The following is a 21,147-nucleotide window of genomic DNA, read 5'->3' as shown; positions in this document are numbered from 1 at the left end:
AAGAGCAACCCCTGGTTATTTCCCACCTTGGCTTTGACATCAGCCCCAGCTTCATGCTTTTCAAAACCTGACACATTTATGCACTGTGACATCAAATTCTATATATTAGGAGGCTGTACAAGTCCGATTGAACATTTAATTTTCAATTCCGTTTGGATATCAAAGGTTTCTAAATGATTCTGGAGAGCTGGATATAAAGCCAGTTCTTGAGGCGAAGCCCAAGTTTTGAAAAAGGCCAAAATCACAATTCCACCTCACCCCTACTATTTTGAAAACCAAAATCACATTGGGTGGTTTGAAAGCTTAATGACTTTTCTTGATGAGAATTCCTGGTGGCTGGTCTGGAGCAGTGTTCCTTTGAACATCATGCAACCTGACCCACATGTCAGTACGGGTCAATTAGCTCAGGGCATTTTAATTAGCCTCTGCTCCAGGCCCCAAATTAACCTCCAAAACAAAACCCCTGAAGCGCTTTACCTTGATGAAATACTGAACATTTCTTTTCCCTCGATTTTGCTTTGCAGTATTTGTATTGATGATGCGCATAATTAATCACGCATCCCTTGAGAAAAACCTGCTGCGAGTGCTACATTGGCGCCAAAATTAGTTGAAAGACCCCAAGAACTTGACCTTTTCAAGAAAAGACTAGAAATTGCATGATTTGGAAGACTTCATTTTCTCAAAATACATTAATTTGAATAACATCTGGTTTGCATGCTTTTCAAAATATATATTTGTTTAATTTCTTTCACACTGAATGCACTTAGACAAGTTTTATATAAAACAAAATATGTTTCATATCACATGATATCTTTGACGTATTTTGAATATTGAAAGCAAATCAAAATATTTGTAAATTAGTTGAAAATTAGATGAAAATTCCATAGGGATACATAAGAGGTGTGAAGCTTACTGTCTTGAATTTCAGTTCAGATTGAGGCATGTGCATGTATCGCATATTCATAAGACACACTGACAGACAGAAGCATGTTATTTAAGATAGCAAAACATTGACAGTTGAATGCAAAGAAACTGTTATGATCTAAAAAGAGATTTGTCAGTATTTTTTAGGTGTAATCAAATATTTTTTAGGGATGATAAGTTTGAGAGCAAGCACGAGAAAATTTATTCACTTGGATGTGAACCTCAAACCTCCGGATTAGTGTACCTGTCCGTTGCAAAGCAAGCGTGCCATATTCAGGCGTTCTCCCCAAAAAAGGCCGGTTCATGATTCATGCTAATGCGATCAGAAGCGAATGAACATGTAACATCACGAAACGTTCACTGCAACATTCACCACAGTCGAAATGTGTTCAACTTACCCTATATACGAATTTGCAGCGCAACTACTTGCCGTGATATCACAAATCATTGGCATTCTCGTCAACTTTGACTCCGAGTATGAACTGGCCTTTATACTATTGTCAGGGGTTGCTTGGCTTATTGGCAAAGGACCACCAAAAAAAAGGGCCAGAAAGTTGAGTCGGTAGAGCGACCGGTACAGTGTTCAAGTGGGTGTAGGTTCAAATCTTGGTGGTGTTTACATTTATTGTCGGTAATATATTGTTGTTTTATTTTGTTGTTGTGAATTCACCCAGTGAAGAGGTCAGCGGCAGAATGTTAATTGCACACCATATGCACTTACAAGCTCATTTGTTTGGGACGCAATGCTTAAAGTCCTAAGTTCCAATTGCACAAGAAATTCAGTTTACAGGAGCCTTGGTTGACATACATGACATACCTTGAAGCCTGTTAATAACTCAGAAACAATCCCCAAAAGAATCCAATAACGTACGCACCTTGCATGATATCACTCATCCGTTTGAGTGTGTATATGACTTTCAGGTGGGACACCCCCAGTACGGGGCCACACCTCTACACATCCCCCCTCTGCCCTGCCACCGATCTTCAGGAAACCCAATTCCATGAAGCTCCTGAGCACAGAAATATTTGCTATAAAGCAAAAACAGAATACTGGCCAAAATTTTGTTCATTGCTTGTGACTGACTCTAGACTAATTTTGTGCTTAGCTGATAAATGTGCAAAACTTTTGTGCTTAGCAGTTCTATGGAATTGTTAAGTAAGAAAACCTGACATGTTTGCATGCGAGATTTTTCAGTTGGTTTGCCGTGCATTTTGATACTAACTCCGTTCTTCCCCCTCTTTCCCTTTCTTTCACCCCTCCCCCAACACCCACCCCCATCTTGTTTTCCACCCTCACCCATCTGGCTCCCCCGTTGGTCACACCCCACTTCCCCCCACGTGTGTCCATCTCTGTCCTATTTCTCCTTCATAGACTGACCTTCTCTTGCAGAGCGCGGCGGCTGGATACGGAGGCTACATCAGCCGATACGCGGCCACGCCCACGGCCTACGCCATCCCGTACGGCCGGGAGTACACAGCTGACCCGTACCACCCGACGATCGGCCCCACGGCAACGGCGTATGGGGTAAGATACCCCTCCTTGACGACAAGGGTAAATTCCGTGGGATTATTCGATCCATTCTTGGTGGTTGTGTGGAAATTTGTTCCCTTTTTTCTCCTTCCTTATTTGGTGTGGTTGGTTCTCATTTTTGTTCACTGGTGGTGTATTTTTGGTAAATTTTGTAAAATGAGTATTTTGCTGCTAGAATGTTGTAAGTCGTGTATGCGAAGACCTTTCAGATTCCTGTAAGAGCAAGTGGCAGCTGTTTTTCTTGGCCGTTCTTTTAACTGTCACAGTCCTTCTGAGTGTACTCAGGGTACAAGTAAGTTCAGGGCTGAAAGAAGTAAACAACAATTATGCCAACGCCAAGCATCTGAAAGGTCTTCTGTTAGTTGTGTGACCAGCTACAACAAAACACAAATGGTATCCATACGCTCTAACAGTTTATTGCCCACAATTGGGGATAAGAACAAGTGGGTACTGACTTTGGTCTTTTATAAAACAGAAACTTTTGCTTCTGTCAGTAGGCCAAGGTTCCTTGAAAGTAAACTTCACCACTGTTCTGAAATGTACCCAAGAATCCTTTCTAAAGAGAGAAATATCAGTTTGAAGTATCGGAGAAAGTTAATTCTGAGAAAAAAATTTGTGCAACATAGTGTGACCAAACAAACCAGATTGACTTAAGCAATTTAAACTTTAGTCTCTGGAAGTGAGGAAAATACTGAAGCACCAAAAGTAAAGTTTTGGCAAGACTCTAAAAAAAAAAAAACTAATCAAGAGAAAAAGTTCTTGAGGTTTTGATTTTTAGTGAACAGTTGTCCCCCACTGCTAAAATTCCTACAATTCGTCAGTCACACGCCAAGCAATGAAATATCGTGTGCACAAAGTCCATAGATGATCCATCACTTCGTGGTGCAGCCAACGAAGTATTACATTTACATATGTTCTTCGTAGGTTGAAACAAAATTTGTTGTTGCTGGTCAGACTGATCAAAATTTCATGTAATGTGGTAGCCTCCAGTTATTTGTCGTTTTGCAATTTTGGTACTTGTATGTTTTGTAAAGTTTTCAATTGAAGGATCACATCAGCCGATTCATGTAAATCTTGTGTCCAAAACTCTCTGGTTACTGGAGGCATTTCTTCCTTGAGCATTTCAGGGAGAATTGCAATTTAGGACATATAAATAACGCTGCTTTTTTACTGTTCGGACATCTGCATCGCTGGCCAGCTGATTTTCCCTCTGCAAGCATGCCCTCTGAAGATAGTTTCAATTAACTTCTGCTTCGGGGAGATCCCAATTGTAAAATTGTAAATTGGGTTTTTCCCCTTAGCCGGGATAAGTGGTGAGGGACAAAACCAAATTTGGCAATACCTGCAAGAGGGCGTGCTTCAAACTTTGCTTTCTAAGGCAACGGCAATGCCAGCCACATGGAAACAAAATAATATAGTTGGTGGCCCACAGTGCAGTGCTGCACAGAGTAAGCATAAAACTCACAATGAGTCAGTTGCAGTTTCTTGGGTGTTTGGCACATTTTTTTTAAATTTAAGAAAAAAAATCTGTCTTCCCCCACTGGGCACAATTCACTTTCATACTGATGTGGTCCCTAAAAATCATTTTTGCATATCTTTTGGTTGTCAATTTGGTGTTAGACTATGCCTGCTTGGTGAAGTACTTACTGGTGTCTGTTTGTTAATATGCCGTGCAAGATAATTGTGCCGTACATTGTTGAGTGCTCCAGCATGCTCGCAAGTTATTGAACATTGCTTGATTTTAACACATTTATTGTTTTTAAGAAATAGATTTGCATTAATTTTTTTATATAATTATTGGAATTTCAAAATGATTCTGTGTTAGTTTGAAAGTTGTATTGTCTATAATATTAGCATGAAAAACGTTGGCTTTGCTGTGGATTGTAATATTAAAACTTAAACTTAAAAGACCCTTGCATCTCAATTACAGATCAGTACAGGTATATGATACACTCAACCAAAAAAGAAAGTCCCCCCTGATTGCTTTTTTGTCTAACTCAAAAACTACTGAGCACATCTTGCTCAAATTACGACTGTTCAGTACAGAAATTCCTTAGCAATCCAGCCATACTCTTTGTTTGGCCTAAAACAGTGATAATGTGTACAAAATTATGCAATTTATAACAAGTGGTACCGAAAAAAAGTTGAACTTTTGTATACGTGCAAGGTGAGTGTGAACCACAACTTGCACGTATCCATACAAAGTGCAACTGTTTTTGGTATCATTTGTCATGAATTGCATAAATTCGTACACATTATCACCGTTTTGGGCCAAATAAAGAGTATGGCTGGATTGCTAAGGAATTTCTGTACTGATTAGTCGTTATTTGAGCGAGAGGTGCTCAGTAGTTTTTGAGTTAGACAAAAAACTATTGGAAGGGGGGGGAACTTTCTTTTTTGGTTGAGTGTATTACAGATCAAAAACTTGTCATATGTATTGTGTTCCAGAAACTGACTGTCATTTTATAAGAAGAGAAAAAAGAAATATCACTTCACTTCATCCGATTTAAACAAAAAATAGAAACTTGGCCGTAGACGGTCAACTTTTCTTACATGAAAAACTCAGCAACATAACTGAACATGTTTTTTAATCTCTTTCTTAATTTTTTAATGCTTTTTGGGGATAATTTTGATAATTTTGGTAATTAGATGTAACAAATTAAAAACATAGCTTCTTTACATCAGTATCTTATATAATTCCAAATGCTTAGTTTGTAATTTTCATTAATAAATTTATATTTTTTTCCCAGAGTGAATTTAAATATATTTCTGCCACCAAATTCCACACCGGTTTTAAGATTCCACAGACCACCAAGTTGGAAAAAATAATCTCGTGGAATAAACCCTTTTTTCTTCCCGTCATTTCATCCAGCTTTATACTCTCAGTAGTTCCTTTTTTCCTACTGCCCAATCACAAAATAATTATATCATTGAAAAATTCTTGCACGGGGACAATTACCAACAAGATAAAGATGGAAATTAAGTTCTACAAGTGGTAGGCAAAATAAGGCATTTTCCTCGTGTCAGCTGAAAATGTAGTACACCTTATGGCACAGACCATGGTGGAATCAAACGAGTGGACAAGTTTTAACGTACAAATTTGATGCAATTTTTCTTTTCATCCATAAGCTGAATGACCATGGTATGCTAGACAAAACAACCCATGAGTCTTTTAAAATAATCTTCATCTTTTTTTCTTTTTTTTTCCAGTACATCAAAATCGTGTGGTAAAAGGAAAGATATTGCTAGCACACTTTCATCCGCTTTTCAAATATCGACACTTGTTGTCTGTATTTTGTGCATGATATTTCATTTTAAGTCGGTGTTCTTTTTGTCTTTCTATTAATTGTTGATTCTCACTGCACATTAGATTTGTAGTCATTACTCATATCAAGATTTCAGATAACAGTATGTTTCAGCGAGCATGTTTGTTGTCGGTGACAAGACATGAAGCTATTTCTATAAAAACAAATATATTAGACTGAGTCCGAAACGGGCTTCCAGAGCCATGGGTGTCGCTAGGATTTTTTTCTAGAGCGGGGCAAAATCATATTTTTCCAAAAAAATTCCTGTATTTCTAAACATATTCTCGATTTTTCAGTTTTAGAGAGGGGCAGGGACATTCCCCCCCCCCCCCAACAATTCATTAAATTTACACCACTATGACTTCGCGCCTTTTTTTTTTTTTTTTCCGGGGGGGGGGGGGCAAGCGCCCCCCTTGGCCCCCCCCCCCTCGCGACGCCCATGTCCAGAGCTATGGCTACATCTGTTGACCAATCTGGGCACGCTATCAGTCCTATTGCTGAGGCCCCCTTCAATGGTGAAAGCATTGTGCTAGGTATTGTCACAGGCAGTTTCTCCATTGAAGGGGGCCTCATCTGTGTACAGTGGTCACTTGCCTGGATTTGTGTATTGTCAGGATGTTCCCACATATTGGTAATGGTCAACGACGTACCGGTAGACAATAGCTCTAGACAAAATATTAAGATGCGCCCTAAGCCTCTGATAAAGTGTAATATTCTGGATTGTTCAGCAAGATCAAGCTTGAGTGAGCTTAAACACCTCGAAAATAGCAAAAAGGATCGTGCACAAAATTTGGTTTTAATTTGATGTCTTGTTTTGTTTCTCTTATTTCAGCAGACAGGTATTTACAGAGGAGGCTACGCCCGCTACACGCCATACTAAACAAACAAACAAACACCAAGAACTGTGCTGCCAATTAAATTATACAGAACAACTCTTCTTATTATGTTAAGAACGTTTAAACTGCCTGTAAAGTAAGAATCTGACACTTTTAAAACGCGTGCTGCACCTTGGTCAAGAAAACCGCTGTGACAATCGGATGGGTAGGCATTTGTGCTGGACGCCAGCTCTTCAGGGTACCGGCTGGCTTGATGAGATGGCCAGTGTTGTCTGGGAACCAGTTGTGCCAGACTGGGCCCCCGACTCCCTTCATAAGAATTCTGCTGGGGAATTTCAGAGTACCAGCCATGCATCACCGGTGACATGACCATGTATAGTGTTACTGCTTGAGAATGTCATGAGTACCAGCTGTTTCACTGGTTAGCTGTTGAAGGAGTAACAGAAGCTTGCTCGGTCAAGTAGGAAACTGCCAGACTGGACTCAATTGGTAATTGTAACATCTCAAATTTTGGGTCAAGTTGACACCCAAAGATCAATGAAAGGACCAACATTCAAAAGGATCTTCTGTAAGATTGTAGATTTGTCCAAAAAAAAAGTCATAGTGTACTGTATTGATGCACAGGTTTTTCTGTAAAGTCCATGTTTGATGTTAGAGTTACCGAATGGACAGTAAATAGGTGCAGGGAAGATGTCTACTTTACAAAGAAACTTTGTAGAGATCCCCAAATTTTACAAAAAGGATTTTAGTTTTTGAAGCCAACTCAAACAAACTGCGAAAAAAACAATCAAATAATAATGTAAAGAAAGTTATATAAGAATGCGAAAACAAATCAAAGTCTTTTAAGACAGCTCACTTGAACTCATTCAGAGATGAATCATATAGGTTGTTCTTTACTAACATGTAATACGAAGACAACTCATTATTCCCACAGGGTAATCTGGTAAAGTACGCAGAATTGTATTTTTTTGTTCTACAACCGTCATACAAAAGCAGCTAACAAAATATACTAACAGGGTGAACTGACTTCAAGGTATTTGCCATGTATTCTCTTGTAAATTCAAATCAAAAAAAAAAAAAAAAATACCAAAGGACTATTTCATAAGCGTGCACTTTTAACTGTATTGCAACCATAATGCTGTTTTGGTCTCATGCCTAATGTACATGTAGGCTGATACCTATAACTTTGTGACCATATTTGATGGTATTTTCATAAAGCCCTCGGGGAACCAGACAAATGTGTCACCAGTTGAAGTCTTTGTTGGCAGTATTGCTTTTGGCTGGTATCCTGTAAGGTTTTGCTAACTGAATTTGCCAAGTGGGATATCTTGCTCAACAGTTGCTTATTGGTTGCATTAAATCCATTTGTTTTAAGATGAGAGGCCCACAATAATCCAATCCTTGTGGCCAAACAGATAAAAAAAAATTAAATCAAAATCCTTTAATTTGGTTTGTTCATTGCGAAATTTATGGAAAGTGACCAACACAAATGTTTACAGTGTTGCTCACTCCAAAATAAATACATGTATCAATTTAATTTTCCTTTACCATTCAGAAAAAAAAGCTTCACTGTCAATAAAAAGTGCAAAATGCCTCAATTGTAAACAAAAAAAGTGTCTTAAGCAGATTCAATGCCGTCAATGGGCATTCTTAAGCCGAGATATTCTCCATGTAACCAGCTTATGAAGAAAATGAAATATTTTTGGGATAGACACAAAAAACAGGTGTTTTTGAACAATGTTATACTTGAACAACATGCACAGTGTGGTATTCTTCCATGCACGCAAGTGGACACAGGCTTTTTACGGCTTGTCTCGTTTTTGTACATAAAACCTTAAAAAAGCAAGTAGTGCTCCAGAAGATTAGGTAACTTTCGAGTTTTAGTGGCAATATTTTGCTAACTGCTAGTTTTTAATCAGTATTTTTTCTGTCATTTTATTTGCAAACAGTGCAGGAATTTGTACCACATTCCTGGCCACGTTTGAACTTTTTTTCCTGTCTTCAAAAAGTCTTGCATGTAGTATTTTATTCCTTATGATAGACCTTTATTTATTCAGACACATTGTTACGTGCTAAATGTGGTGCTATAATTTCAGGGTTGATGTATTAAAAAGGGGAACAGTTTTTTTTTTAAAGTGTGCTATGAACCCAGTACACATCCGAAGGAAATTGCTCAAGTTTAGCCAATCAGATTCTGTATGAATATTCAGTGCCTCGTGCTACCACACGATTGGATGGGCATTTAATCTCTTTTGGTAATCTTCAACCAATCAGAAATCAGCAGCCGTTTAACAAGGATAGAACAGCACTTTTGATTGGCTCGTTACGGTGGTTTTTTTTTTCAGAGTCGAGGAAAGTCTCACTTCTAGTAAAGAGCAACAAACAACAGTTCTTTGCTGTTTTGAGTAAAAGATGTTTTTAATCGGGCTGCGATTTTTAATTTTCACCTTTGGTCGAACAGTTCCTATACAAACAGATATACTGCCACGGACATCACAGCAGAGAGTATGATAGCTATCATTTGTTTTGATTTTGTTTCTTCTTTTTTAAGTAAATATTGTTATTTAACACATTGAAAGTGTGCATCCTTTATATTCTAGGCTAAGACGCTTGCCCGTAAATATTAAACACTTGTATAGAACTGACAGCAGCACTCTCATTAAATATTGTGCTGTTGCATTTCTTCCAGTTTACATGTATTATTGCATATAAACTATTTATTTATTTCTGTAAACATGTCCATTTGAACACTGTACAGTCGTTAAACTCCTTTTTTTTTGGTGTCTTTTGCCGCAAGTCTGAAAATGGCACAGTATTAAATAAAAACGTTTTTAATAATGGACACAAGAACATGAGACCCTTGTTTAACGATACATTTATATTTATTGTTCAATATATTGAATTTATTGAAACGTGTCTATTGTAGCCTGTATAGATTAAGAAAAAAACAAAAAACAGTTTAATTGAGTGCAATGGTTTACCCCCTGGTAATCCAATGGCCTGAGTATTGTTAGATGTTGGTGTTTTATCTAATGGTGTAGAAAACCATTGTACAGTGTGCTATTATATCGTGCCCTCCACAAATGGCAAGGGCATGTTTACTTTTTTTTGATGCCCTGTCTGTTTTTTGTTGTTGCTTTTCTGTTATTCGTTATATTTTAAAAGTTTTGCTGTTGTCATGGGTATCTGGGAGTAGTTGATGCCACTGAGTTTTACAAGATTTGATGAACAAGAATAACTTTTTTTAGTGCTATAATACAGTTTTGCTTTTAGTGAAACACAAAACAATTTTAAAGACTGGAATATTGTTATTCTTATATTGCCATTATATTACATGTAGTCACTATTTCTTTCCTTTGTCTTTTGAAAATCTTCATTTACTTTCAGCGAATGTTTTGTTATCTTAGGTTTTCCCTCATGTTACAAGTTCATTTTTTAAACATTTATTTATGCAGCTCTTTACAAGTTGTACCATTTTGTCTCGGTAGTTATTTGAAGTAGATAGTGTTTTAAGTTGGCATATCTCATTCTTATTTGGAAAATTCATGCAAAAGTGCACTCAAAATCACTGGGGAAAATAATTTGACAAAAAAGAGAAAGGTTTAGTAACAAATAATTAAACATACAGCAATTGGCCAATCAATCAGATAGTTTGTCTTTTCAATCCAGCCATACTTGACCAATCGTGTGCCCTGTTCTAGCAGGCCTGTGAAGTTGATTGGCTGTCTGGATTTGTATATTTGAATTTCACAGTATGCAACAGTCATGAAAATGTAGACGACTTGTTTTGTTTTGGTGTTTTTCTGGCATTTGGTTTTGTTTCTTTTGCACTATAATGATTAAATTTGCAACTGTGCTAGTAGGAAGGGTTTTTTTTTTTTATTTTCCTTTGAGATATCATTTATCCAGTCTCTGAAATTGTCTTTTTTTTAACACTATGTGTGCTATTTCACAGGTAAGAAGATAGTTTAGTAGAGTTTACTGAATACCCTCACTGTTAAACTCGATATGATATTCAAGCAAAAACTGTGGGTAGATTTTGTAATGGTTTCACGGCTTTGCGCCTAGTATGTATCAAATAGGGTTTTGGTGAATGGTATATGTATAAATGCCGCTTATACCATTTAAACAAACAGTCGCAGATTATCAGGTCCAAATACAATGTATGTGTAACCTAACAAGTAAATAGACTACGCATAGTTGAATATTTCACCGCATTAGTATGGTTAGCAACAGTTATACCAAAAAGGGTTGACTTTTGTTTGTGTGCATTACAACCTCTTTACCAAGGCACAAATAGTGAGATATTTTTCTGAAGTAAAAGCCTTGAATCTTTTGGATGACTCCATTTTTCCTGTTAGTGTTTAAAATAAACTGTACCAAGATTTGTATTTTGGGGTTTTTGTTTTTTTTAAGGGGAAAACACCAACTTGTCTGTTTTCAGTTCTGTGCCGTTTGTTAATATGCCACATAGAACAAAATTAAAACATTTAAGCATAATTGGTATAGATATCTTTTCGACGTATTGTTGAAAGCCGTTTTAGTCAGACTTGTATTTTAGAAGCACATTTTGTTCTGGGAACCACCAAATGAATTGAAATTTCAAGAAACCCGACTTGAGATCTTGTTCCATGTTTACTGATTATCGATTTATTTTGTCAAGATAATTGGGTATGTGACATATTTCCCACAAAATATCTCAAAATTGGCCACCTGTTTTGTTCTACGAGACTAAAATGAAATTCATAAAGTGTAAAACATTTTGGAAAAGAAGTATGTTTTCTGCCAATAGCATACATACTGGCATAAGTTAAGCTACATTGTTAAAGCATGATGTTTTTGCTTTGGATTAAAGAACTGTCTAAAAATGCTACCGTTATGAGGTGACGCCAAAAAGACGGAAAAAAATTAACTTTTTAAGATAACTTCAATCTCTCAGATACTAGTTTACATTTTGAGACAGCAGTAATGCCAAGTATGTCAGGGGGATAGGCCCACTAACTGGTGCGCTAGAACTCCTTTTTTGACATTTGGGATTTTGGTCTGTCGTGCAGACCAAAATCCCAAATGTCAAAAAAGGAGTCAATATGCAGACAAAATCCCAAATGTCAAAAAAGGAGTTCTAGCGCCCCAGTTACGTTAGTGGGTTTAGTCAGGGTTGGAATTGAAGAACAACACTTTGCATTGGGTGAAATTTTTGCTTTTGAAAAATATACACGTAATCCACATCCCTATTGTTCATGACGTACCTGGAATATCATGGAGCCATAACTTTAGTTTTTAAGGGTTCAGTTTTATTTGAAACGGTTCTCTGGGCTGTAATGTGTACACTGGAAACATCGGTATTGGGGAACATCGGGTAGACCCCGTGTACACCATGGAATGAGGCATCAAATGCATTGAATAAAAAAAAATGAGTCTGATAACGACTGCTGTTCGTGGTTTGTTTTTATTTGCGGTTCGAGAAGTACATTGATATTGTCTGTTCTTGCAGATAGTTATATGTATATAGGCTAACATGATCCCTATACATCATTGCTAAAGTACAGAGATGCATTAACCAATTAAAATGCAGTATTGCTCAGTAGATGACTTAAGCCACGCCCACTAACAGTGCTGGCCAATTAGATTATGATATTCTAGCATATGACTTAGCACTAAGAAATGTCACTACACAGTTAATGTTGTTGTTTAAAACCAACCTCGTCCCCAGTGCTTACTTTTTCCAACCTAGCAGGTAGTGGTGGGCGCGTACTGCTCAACACCCTGGGGACGAGGTTGGTATAAAACATAATCATCACAATGTTAAAATACATTGGCTCCTGACGTATGAGGGCGCCGTTGCAGTTATTTTCAATTTGGACAATTTTCATTAACATTCCTCTAAATTTTCTAAATTCATCTAAAAACTTTTTGATAATTCGGTAGGTACGTTTAGGATAAACACAAAATCAGATTCCTTTACACCAGAGAAGCTACCCCTTCCAAAAAAACTTTAAAAACAAAACAGTGCAAAATTTATAATCATCACAATGTTAAAATACATTGGCTCCTGACGTATGAGGGCGCCGTTGCAGTTATTTTCAATTTGGACAATTTTCATTAACATTCCTCTAAATTTTCTAAATTCATCTAAAAACTTTTTGATAATTCGGTAGGTACGTTTTAGGATAAACACAAAATCAGATTCCTTTACACCAGAGAAGCTACCCCTTCCAACAAAACTTTAAAAACAAAACAGTGCAAAATTTATCCCTCGCGACGTATGACAAGTAAGGCGGTGCTCTCGTCGAGTAAGAACTCCCCAGCCGGACCCCTCTCCGTGCACTCGCTGCCTAAGAACCTCAGCACCTCGCCCAGCAAATCTGGCGGTGCTCGCCGAACGAAATCCTCTCTATACGTGATAAAATCAAGCATAGCTAGCGCGTCTTGTGAGAGCTGGTCAGGGGGTTTGTCTAGACACATCGAGATATCTAGGTACGCCTCGATGATGTACGTCTGTGAGACGGCCATGTTGAGGTTCTTGCATGCGTCTTGGACTTCCCAGGAGGAGTAGCGTTCTGCGCAGGCGCCGTTGTCCAGTTTTGTTTGAAGATACTGCACTAGCTTTCCAAAACCAATTCCACCTGAATTAAATCAAAAAGCAACATTAATTTCACCAAAATGTTGAGACATTGGAGTGCCCCCTCAATGGTGAAAACTACTAAGAGAACAGAAGAAAACTTCAGCGTCAAAAGGCACGCGCCGCGCCCAAGCATGCTCAGTCCTGGCTCAGTTCTTGTTATATTAGCTGCGTCGGAGGTACACTAAAATCTCGTTCTTGCCTTGTCGGACAATGAACCTGTTCAGGTTACGGTCCATAGCTCCGACGCCTCGTACTAGGTCCACGCCTCGTTTTATCCGACGTCGGACTATGAGGCGTCGGACCTATGAGGCGTCGGACCTATGAGGCGTCGGACCTATGAGGCGTCGGACCTATGAGGCGTCGGACCTATGAGGCGTCGGACCTATGAGGCGTCGGACCTATGAGGCGTCGGACCTATGAGGCGTCGGACCTATGAGGCGTCGGACCTATGAGGCGTCGGACCTATGAGGCGTCGGACCTATGAGGCGTCGGACCTATGAGGCAGAATAAATAAAGTGTATTATGCCTCGTAAGTCCGAAATGTCAGACTTCTGTCGGACGAATGTTCGGTAAGGCACGTTTAAGGCATGTAGGCCTATTAATCGGAGGCAGTAATTGTTTTTTACTTGAGTGCACCAATTCGGCCTCAAAAAGTTATTTCCTTCTCGAAAAATATATTGTAGTTTTTAAAGCGCACTCAAGGTTTTCCTACACACAAAAAATTAATTCTTCTAAAAACGCGCCCTCAGGAAAGATTTGTGTGTGTAATTTTTTTTTTTTTTTTTAATATTATTGAATCAATATCTCAATTTGTTCTTATTTTTGCTGTATCACGTGCTGTGTTTCAAACAACCCGTTACTCTTTTCCACAAAAGGCCATAGGTTTTCTCAGTGAAGCCTGTCTACAGAACTAAAGGTCCTATTCAGCTGTAGCTTCTTGTGCTAGCTAGTAGTATATATACGATATTGACGTAACGACGAATAATTTTGCCCTTCCAAGAAACAAGAATTTGTGGAAACACACGAAGCAGCTTGTGTCACACGAACACATCTCTATCTATCTGGTTCGTTAGTATGACGTCATCTCAATCCAACCATGCGTACGTACTTCAGACGGTGTCACATGAAAATCCGACTCCTATGAAAATCGGACCCCTATTTCCCTGTTATTGGTTGATCCCTCGCACGTGACAGGGCACTCTCCCGAAACGATCCTAAAAATAGCATAGTATCGTACTCACGCGTGCGCAGTACTACCAATGAGTCCACATTTCATGGAGTCGGATATTCACGCTACACCGGAAGTTAACGCACCTCGAGCGTTTATCCGATGGGCGGGAGTAAACAGTGGTGCGCGCGCGTGTATGACGTTTTTACAAACGAACCGGATGAACCGAAGGTACAGGTGGGCGCTCGTGCACACGTGCTTGCACCGTATGTGAACTTATGCGAGTAAATTATTATTTTAGGCCAACCTTGTGCCACCCCAAGTAGTAGAATGCCGCCATCTTCAAGCCTGCTGTACAGGTTTTTCAAAACCTCGTTCAAGTCTCCCAAGTAGTACAGAGAGCCCATGCAAGCTATGATGTGAAACTTGTCGCCCATCGCCTCTTCGGATTTGTCGTATTTCTGGAAAGTCTGACATCTCCAGTCAAAATTCACACCATGCAGAGGCTCTTTAGCAACTAGATCCTGGAAGCGCTGTATGCTGCTTGCCTCTGGCTCCACAATGGTAGCATTCATCTTGGAATATCCCAAGCTATCTCTGAGACAGGAAAAGATCGGTCTTTCCACATGACCTGCAGTAAGGTAGAAGAATTCGTTGGAATATGTTAAGCAGTATAACGTACTAATCCTATGGGGCGTCGGACCCTAACCCGTACTAATCCTATGGGGCGTCGGACCAATGGGACTTCGGACCAATCCGGCTTTGAGATGTCTACCACATCAGTGCACCTAATACTAGGACTAGCTCTGTTTGGAACAATTTAAGGGGTCTTATGGAATGTCATGAATGTGTAGATCTATCCAGGGCAACTGTCATTCTTATTTGTATTCTCTTATTACCAGTTTTTGGGGGGCCTTTTGTTCTCGCGAGGGTATGCACAAAATGCATACCGTGCAGCAGTCATCAAAGTATGCCTATCGGTGGAGCGCTATAGTACGGAGGGTACCGAAGCTCCAACGCTCCACTCAGTAGAGCTATACTAGGACTAAAAAAACAACAGATTTTAAAGTACACATGACGGCATGTGTACTTTAAAATCTGTCTTTACATTCGGATTTTACGTGAATTTTACATTCGAATTTTTACATAAAATTTTTTCATCCAAAATTGTGAAGTATGCTATATAATGAGTATATACACGCGGACCCTGAACTTTTACGAAATAGTGTGTACAGTGTGTATAAAAAAAAAATGCAAACAAAGGTCAAGGCGTTTGTTGAGTTCCAAACGCAGAGTATATTTATTTATTTTATTTATTTATTTCCAACAAAACCTCCCTGTCGGGCCGACAACTATATTTCATTAGACACAGCCCAGTTTAGTTATGAATAATTGCATGTCAGAACAAACTTTGTTCTGACATGAACAGCCCAATTTAGTTATTTTTTATGTAAGAACAAACTCAACAAAGGATCACAAAAATGTAACCTTTCCAGTACAACCAATGATTTTGTTAAAACAAAATGTGTCATATTTCAGTATACATTTTATGTACACGTACAGTTCTTATTTCTGGTTTGAAATTGATGATGTCACCAATACTGATTTAGTTCGGAGAGGACATGTGCATATTCATTATGAAGTTAAAATAACATATGAAAATATGGAAAATATAAGTGTATGTATTAAATACACCTAACTTCCGGTTTGATGATGTCACAGCATTAAAGATCGAAAGGTCAACGTTGTAACGGATATGGCTACGAACAAAGTCATAAAACGGATCAAATGATACAATTTTAAAAACAAACAAATGATCATTTTCAAATTCTCGCTACAGTAACTTCCAGTCTGATGACGTCATAATTTTGAAACCTTGCAAAGTTATATGTAGTTCACAAAAAAATAAGAAGGGGCAATTTGGTTAAATTTGGACGGATGGTTTTAAATTAAAAAAAGGAAACCCTATTTGATGTACCGCTTGAAGGCGCCCTTTTAAATGATGACATCATAATGCTGTTTTTTTGTATGTCCTTATTCCGTTCTAAACACTTCCATAATTTATTTGCTTATAGTAAAGAGCTTCCGCTTTCGGGATATATTCAATTTTTATTGTGAAGGTCAAGCGGTTTTGTACCCAGGCATAAGAATGGTTGCCCGAGGCATCATTTACAACCTCACGCCAAAACGAACACGTACAATACTCTATTTAGTTCTAAAGATATAGCTAAAAATATTTTCACAAATTTGGCCCTTAAATTTCTTGTAATTTGAAACCTGATGACGTCATGATGACGTCAGATTTTTAAAAACATCTTCAGACGGGGGTTCAAGTTCGTACCAGGTTTTAACGAAATCGCGTGGAAGAAATTCGGTTCGTTTTGAATTTGGGGCTTCAGTCTGTATTTCAAGTTAACCTAACTTTGACCTTCCGGTAGACCCGGAAGTAAAGGTCAGCGACACGAAGAACGTATTCTTTCTCCGTCATGTCCGATGTAAACACCCGGGTTTTTTTTCGTCTTTTCTCGCCGGGGATCGGTAAGACATTAGGTTGGTTTCCTTTCAACCAGATGTTTGATATAGGCTAAGTAAACAATCCAAAACATAACATTTTCGGGGATCTCAGGACCTATTGCCCCTTTAAGCTGAAATTCGACATAAAGATGATATAAGTGTCCAACTACTCATGAAATAACAATTCCTAGAAATTGCGATAATACATATTTGGGGAAGTTTTCGAACGATTTCTTCCCGACTTGAAGGTTGGGTCAGCTCTACCAGTAACAAGTATTGTAGTTTCAGATACCGAGTGAGCAAATTGTGCCAAGTACTTCAAATGAGTGGCATAGAGTGATTGCAAAATGACACAGCGTACTCGGCATCGTCTTGATTGGTCGAGAGCGAGTCACATGATACTTTCTATTTTTGCTATCTCTCTGTGCACGGCCAAAAGTACTACATGTATACCCGTAGCAACATCCACGGCGCGGTATTATGTGCTGTCGCCCCACGCCCCCCCCCCCCCCCCCCCGGTGGCTACGCCACTGCAGGCCATACAGTTAAAGTTTATGTAAACTTGTATGAAAAGTCAAAGAAAAGTAACTCCCATGGTCTATTTAACACCAAGTTTGTGTTAACTTGCCGGTAACGCCCTAAAAAATTATCCAGACAAATATGTTTATTTTGTAACATTTTATGTTCGTCTGTCGGTCTTCTATGCTGTTATGTTTAATTAACCTGTTCATATGTTTAATTAAACTAATAACGCACATATAGTTGCCAAATATGGCACTAACAAGTTTGTGGTCGGCAATTTCGTCTTTAAAAATCTGGGTACGTCGGGTTACCGTACACACAATTGTCCTGGAGACAACAGTACCAAAGTACAGAAAGTCGTACGCAAGAGCTCCCCAGCAATTATCGCTGACGCCATTATGATTCCAAAATTTCTCACTGTGTCACACAGTGAAATAACTAAACAGCGTCGTTGTATTGTGAACACATAAAAGCATTCAAGTCGCGTTCTTGCACACGTTCTGCAAGTCAACATACATGTAGATATCCTTGAACCACTGCCCCTGCTTTGCAAAACAAGTGCACATGGATGAACGATTCGACTTTTATTCAAAGAAATTTCTATGTACAGTCACCAGACTCTATTCAGTAAAGTCCACATGCATAACGCACGGCTACACCATCGTACAGTGTGGCAGGGACACCAACAAGTAACAAAACACACAATTTTTTTTTAAATTGATAAATATTCGGATTGAATTTCGTTAAAAGATACTTGTTGGTGATGTATCACATATTCTAGCAAATTGATAAAAATGTACAATAATACAATATGCAATTTCGAGGGAAATGGGCAAAATACTGCATGAATAATTTCACTTGATCATATTCATAATACACAAACCGACAATTTTCATTTTCAGACCCACAACGAGAAATATTGTTAACACTGGGCTTATTGTGAGGAGTTGTGCTGGGAATCCATGAAGATGTTATTTTCAACATAATTTCTAAACAATTTAATGGGACATTCCTGTGACAGGAGCCTTCCAGATGAAAAGATTATGTGTGGCAAAGTATGGTACACAAACATGACTGTGTGAAAGCAGTTGTTGATGCGATCCCTGAATTTACAGCACTTCGTTTAAGGTTGCACACCAATACATAAATTCCCATATAGGCACCAAAGATAAATACCCCAGTTTAAACAAATCTGGGAACATACTCTGAACCCTCACAGGTGATCAAAACATACATCAAATGAAAACTGAATTAATCCTCTTTACCTTTTTGGAAATCTTTTTTTTTTGGGGGGGGGGTTGACCTATGACTTTTTGGGTGATTTTTCCCTCCAACGATGATCACCCCATCGCCATTTTGAAAAACAAACAAACAAACAAACAAACAAACAGATTCCTTCCACTCCCTATCAATATAGATTCCATTCAAATGTTTTCTTCAGAAATCCAGTTCAGGGACATGGACCCTTCACTTCTACAAATACAGACCATCAAGTGCAGGGGCCGAAATTCGTTATTATCACAGATAAACTAGTATACAAATCGTAATTTGGCCGGATTAGGTCGCGCCTATGTGAGCTGCCTCTCATATGTACTGCGATCGGGAAATCTCCAACGTAATAAAGACTTGAAGAAACTTTATTTGATTTATTTGATTCAATTATTTTATTTTAAATCTTAAAACATAAAATAAAAGCTAAAAGTTGGACAGGCTGCCACGGATATGTAAAAGTAAAAAAAACAATTGTCATCAGACGATTATCCAAACCCCTGCCAATAAAACAGATTTAAAATTCCATTCATAAAAATTAAAGTACTATTGAAAAGTAAATTGTACAAATCTTATGAAACCACACGAGACGAGACATGACGAGACATGACGAGACGAGACAAGACGTGGAGATGAGACAAGACTCAGCAAAAAAATCATAGAGTGAAAAATTAGACAAACCAGACAGATACAAAAATATAAAAACGAACTAATAAATAAATACTCTTACAACCCAACAAACAAACAAACAAACAAAACAAACAACCAGACTCAACAACGGGAATGAATGACAAACGGGCTAAAAAGATTATTACAAACAGAACAAAACAAAACCGAGAAACAAAAGCAATCCCATTCCCCAGAGAGAAAAATGCAAACAAACAAACAACCTAGTTGACATACATAGGTCTACACTCACATTAAATACACTCACTAAAGAAACAACAAGAAAATACCCGGGAACAAAATGAAATAAGACACAATTTTACATTGACGATAAAATAAATATGACTGCAATAATTCCTCCCTCAGTTTTGAAAGAAAAGATTCACAACCTTCCATAGTTAAAACTTTTTCTAATTTTAACACGGTGACTTCGGAGAACATCAATGAGGCAATCGAACAGTTCTCGTATCTTGTAATCCATGTGTCGTATCAGTTCTAAGTTTCAAGTGGTGACACGTTAAAGGCTGTGCGACGGAACTGCCCTGCAATTCATTCCTGAAAGTATTGTTGCATTCCCTATTAGTTCATTAACTTTATATTAGAATCAACATTATTATCTATGATAACGAATTTGGCGGGAATCAGAGCTTTCACACAGTGACTTTACTGGTTTATTCAACTTTGTGGGGATTCCTCCAACGTCAGGCTTTTCCTTGGTTTCAACACCGGTGTCGGAGTCTCACAACACTAACTGGGGGAACCAAGTATGCCAAAGATTCTAGCTGAACCGAGTGGGCACGGTACGAGCTTTCGCTTCGCAGAGACGGCCAGACTGAAGCGGGAGCGGACCGCTACAGTGACGGTGAAGCAACAGCTGGACGGGGCCAGCGAGTGTACCGGATCACACTACAGTTCGAGCCATGGTGTGCATGGTAAACCGGGGCCAGTGGCGTAGCCAGGAATTTTTCAGGGGGGGGGGGGGGGCGCTGGGTGGGGGGGGGGCTGGAACATTTCATGGGGGGCGTCATGTAGATCAATGATAATTTTTTTAGAAACTCAAAATCTCAGTGGGGGGGGGGGGGGGGGGGGGGGACTGGGGGCGACAAGGTTTCATGGGGGGTCTGTCGCCCCCACGCCCAATTTTTTTGTACATGTAATACACACTGTTATACGCACCGTCCCCCGCTCCAACACTTAGCACTTTTACGTCTGTATCCTGTGACATCGACACTGCAAAGGCGTTGTCCAACAAACTTTGTGTATTTCCATGGAACCATTCGATTAAAGTTTTCTCTCTGTTGGTCAATCTCCTGTACACACTGTGGGCTTCATGATATTTGTGTGTCGACAGCGCCATTTCAATTTCTCAGATGTCATAAGGTGACGGAGGTTGCCCTTCTGTATGGCGAGCAAACTTTGTTTGCGGGGCGGGGGTACGGGTACGAGCGAAATGAAAATCCAACTCCTCTGTCCCTTTCCCCTACATATGGAGAACTTTGTCACCCATTATGTGCAGAAAATCAAAGCCCTGCATTGTATGCGACCCGGTACGGTTCACACGTATGCCGTTCGAAGAAGTAAACCCGCACCCTCAAAAATCGGGGAAAATTAATGTGCCGTGACCTCCATAGGAAACGCGAAATTTTCACTGAGTTGAGCATTTTTCAATGGAAAAGTGCCCATAATTATTCGCCTTTAATCATGAAGAAATTATATTCATGTGAAAGAGGAAAATCTATATTTTGTGATGCAATGCGAGGGAGTCAGTTTAACCGACACACTTTCCG

The 21,147-nt window shown here is 38.9% G+C and overlaps 2 protein-coding genes across 10 annotated transcripts in view; one reads left to right on the top strand and one right to left on the bottom strand.

The window, feature by feature from the left end:
• The window catches only part of LOC119737003 (RNA binding protein fox-1 homolog 3-like), a 57,848-nt gene extending 46,829 nt beyond the window's left edge, over nucleotides 1–11,019 (top strand). For 4 of the 8 annotated variants that reach the window (XM_038211059.1, XM_038211053.1, XM_038211055.1 and 1 more), the window contains 2 exons: nucleotides 2,297–2,476; nucleotides 6,593–11,019. In XM_038211059.1, the coding sequence (XP_038066987.1) occupies nucleotides 2,297–2,476; nucleotides 6,593–6,640 (228 nt within the window). In that variant the 3' untranslated portion in view covers nucleotides 6,641–11,019. The remainder of the gene's footprint in view (nucleotides 1–2,296; nucleotides 2,477–6,592) is intronic. The other 4 variants (XM_038211056.1, XM_038211054.1, XM_038211058.1 and 1 more) reach the window with 4 other exon arrangements.
• LOC119737007 (histamine N-methyltransferase A-like) lies at nucleotides 8,806–21,145 on the bottom strand. Of its 2 annotated transcripts, XM_038211063.1 has the most exons (4): nucleotides 20,537–21,145; nucleotides 14,697–15,020; nucleotides 12,846–13,222; nucleotides 8,806–12,614 (listed from the first exon to the last, which is right to left on the bottom strand). In XM_038211063.1, the coding sequence occupies exons 1-3, from the start codon at nucleotides 20,715–20,717 to the stop codon at nucleotides 12,846–12,848; spliced, it is 882 nt and encodes a 293-aa protein (XP_038066991.1). In that variant the 5' UTR covers nucleotides 20,718–21,145; the 3' UTR covers nucleotides 8,806–12,614. The 2 variants fall into 2 exon arrangements, with proteins under 2 accessions (XP_038066991.1, XP_038066992.1); XM_038211064.1 differs by lacking the exon at nucleotides 20,537–21,145 and adding an exon at nucleotides 15,105–15,172 and having other exon boundaries at nucleotides 8,806–13,222.
• Between the last annotated feature and the right edge of the window lie 2 nt (nucleotides 21,146–21,147).

This window comes from Patiria miniata, unplaced genomic scaffold, assembly GCF_015706575.1.
Source record: "Patiria miniata isolate m_02_andy unplaced genomic scaffold, ASM1570657v1 HiC_scaffold_3, whole genome shotgun sequence".
Classification (NCBI taxonomy): Eukaryota; Metazoa; Echinodermata; class Asteroidea; order Valvatida; family Asterinidae; genus Patiria; species Patiria miniata.
This window is presented reverse-complemented; position numbering and strand designations above follow the sequence as displayed.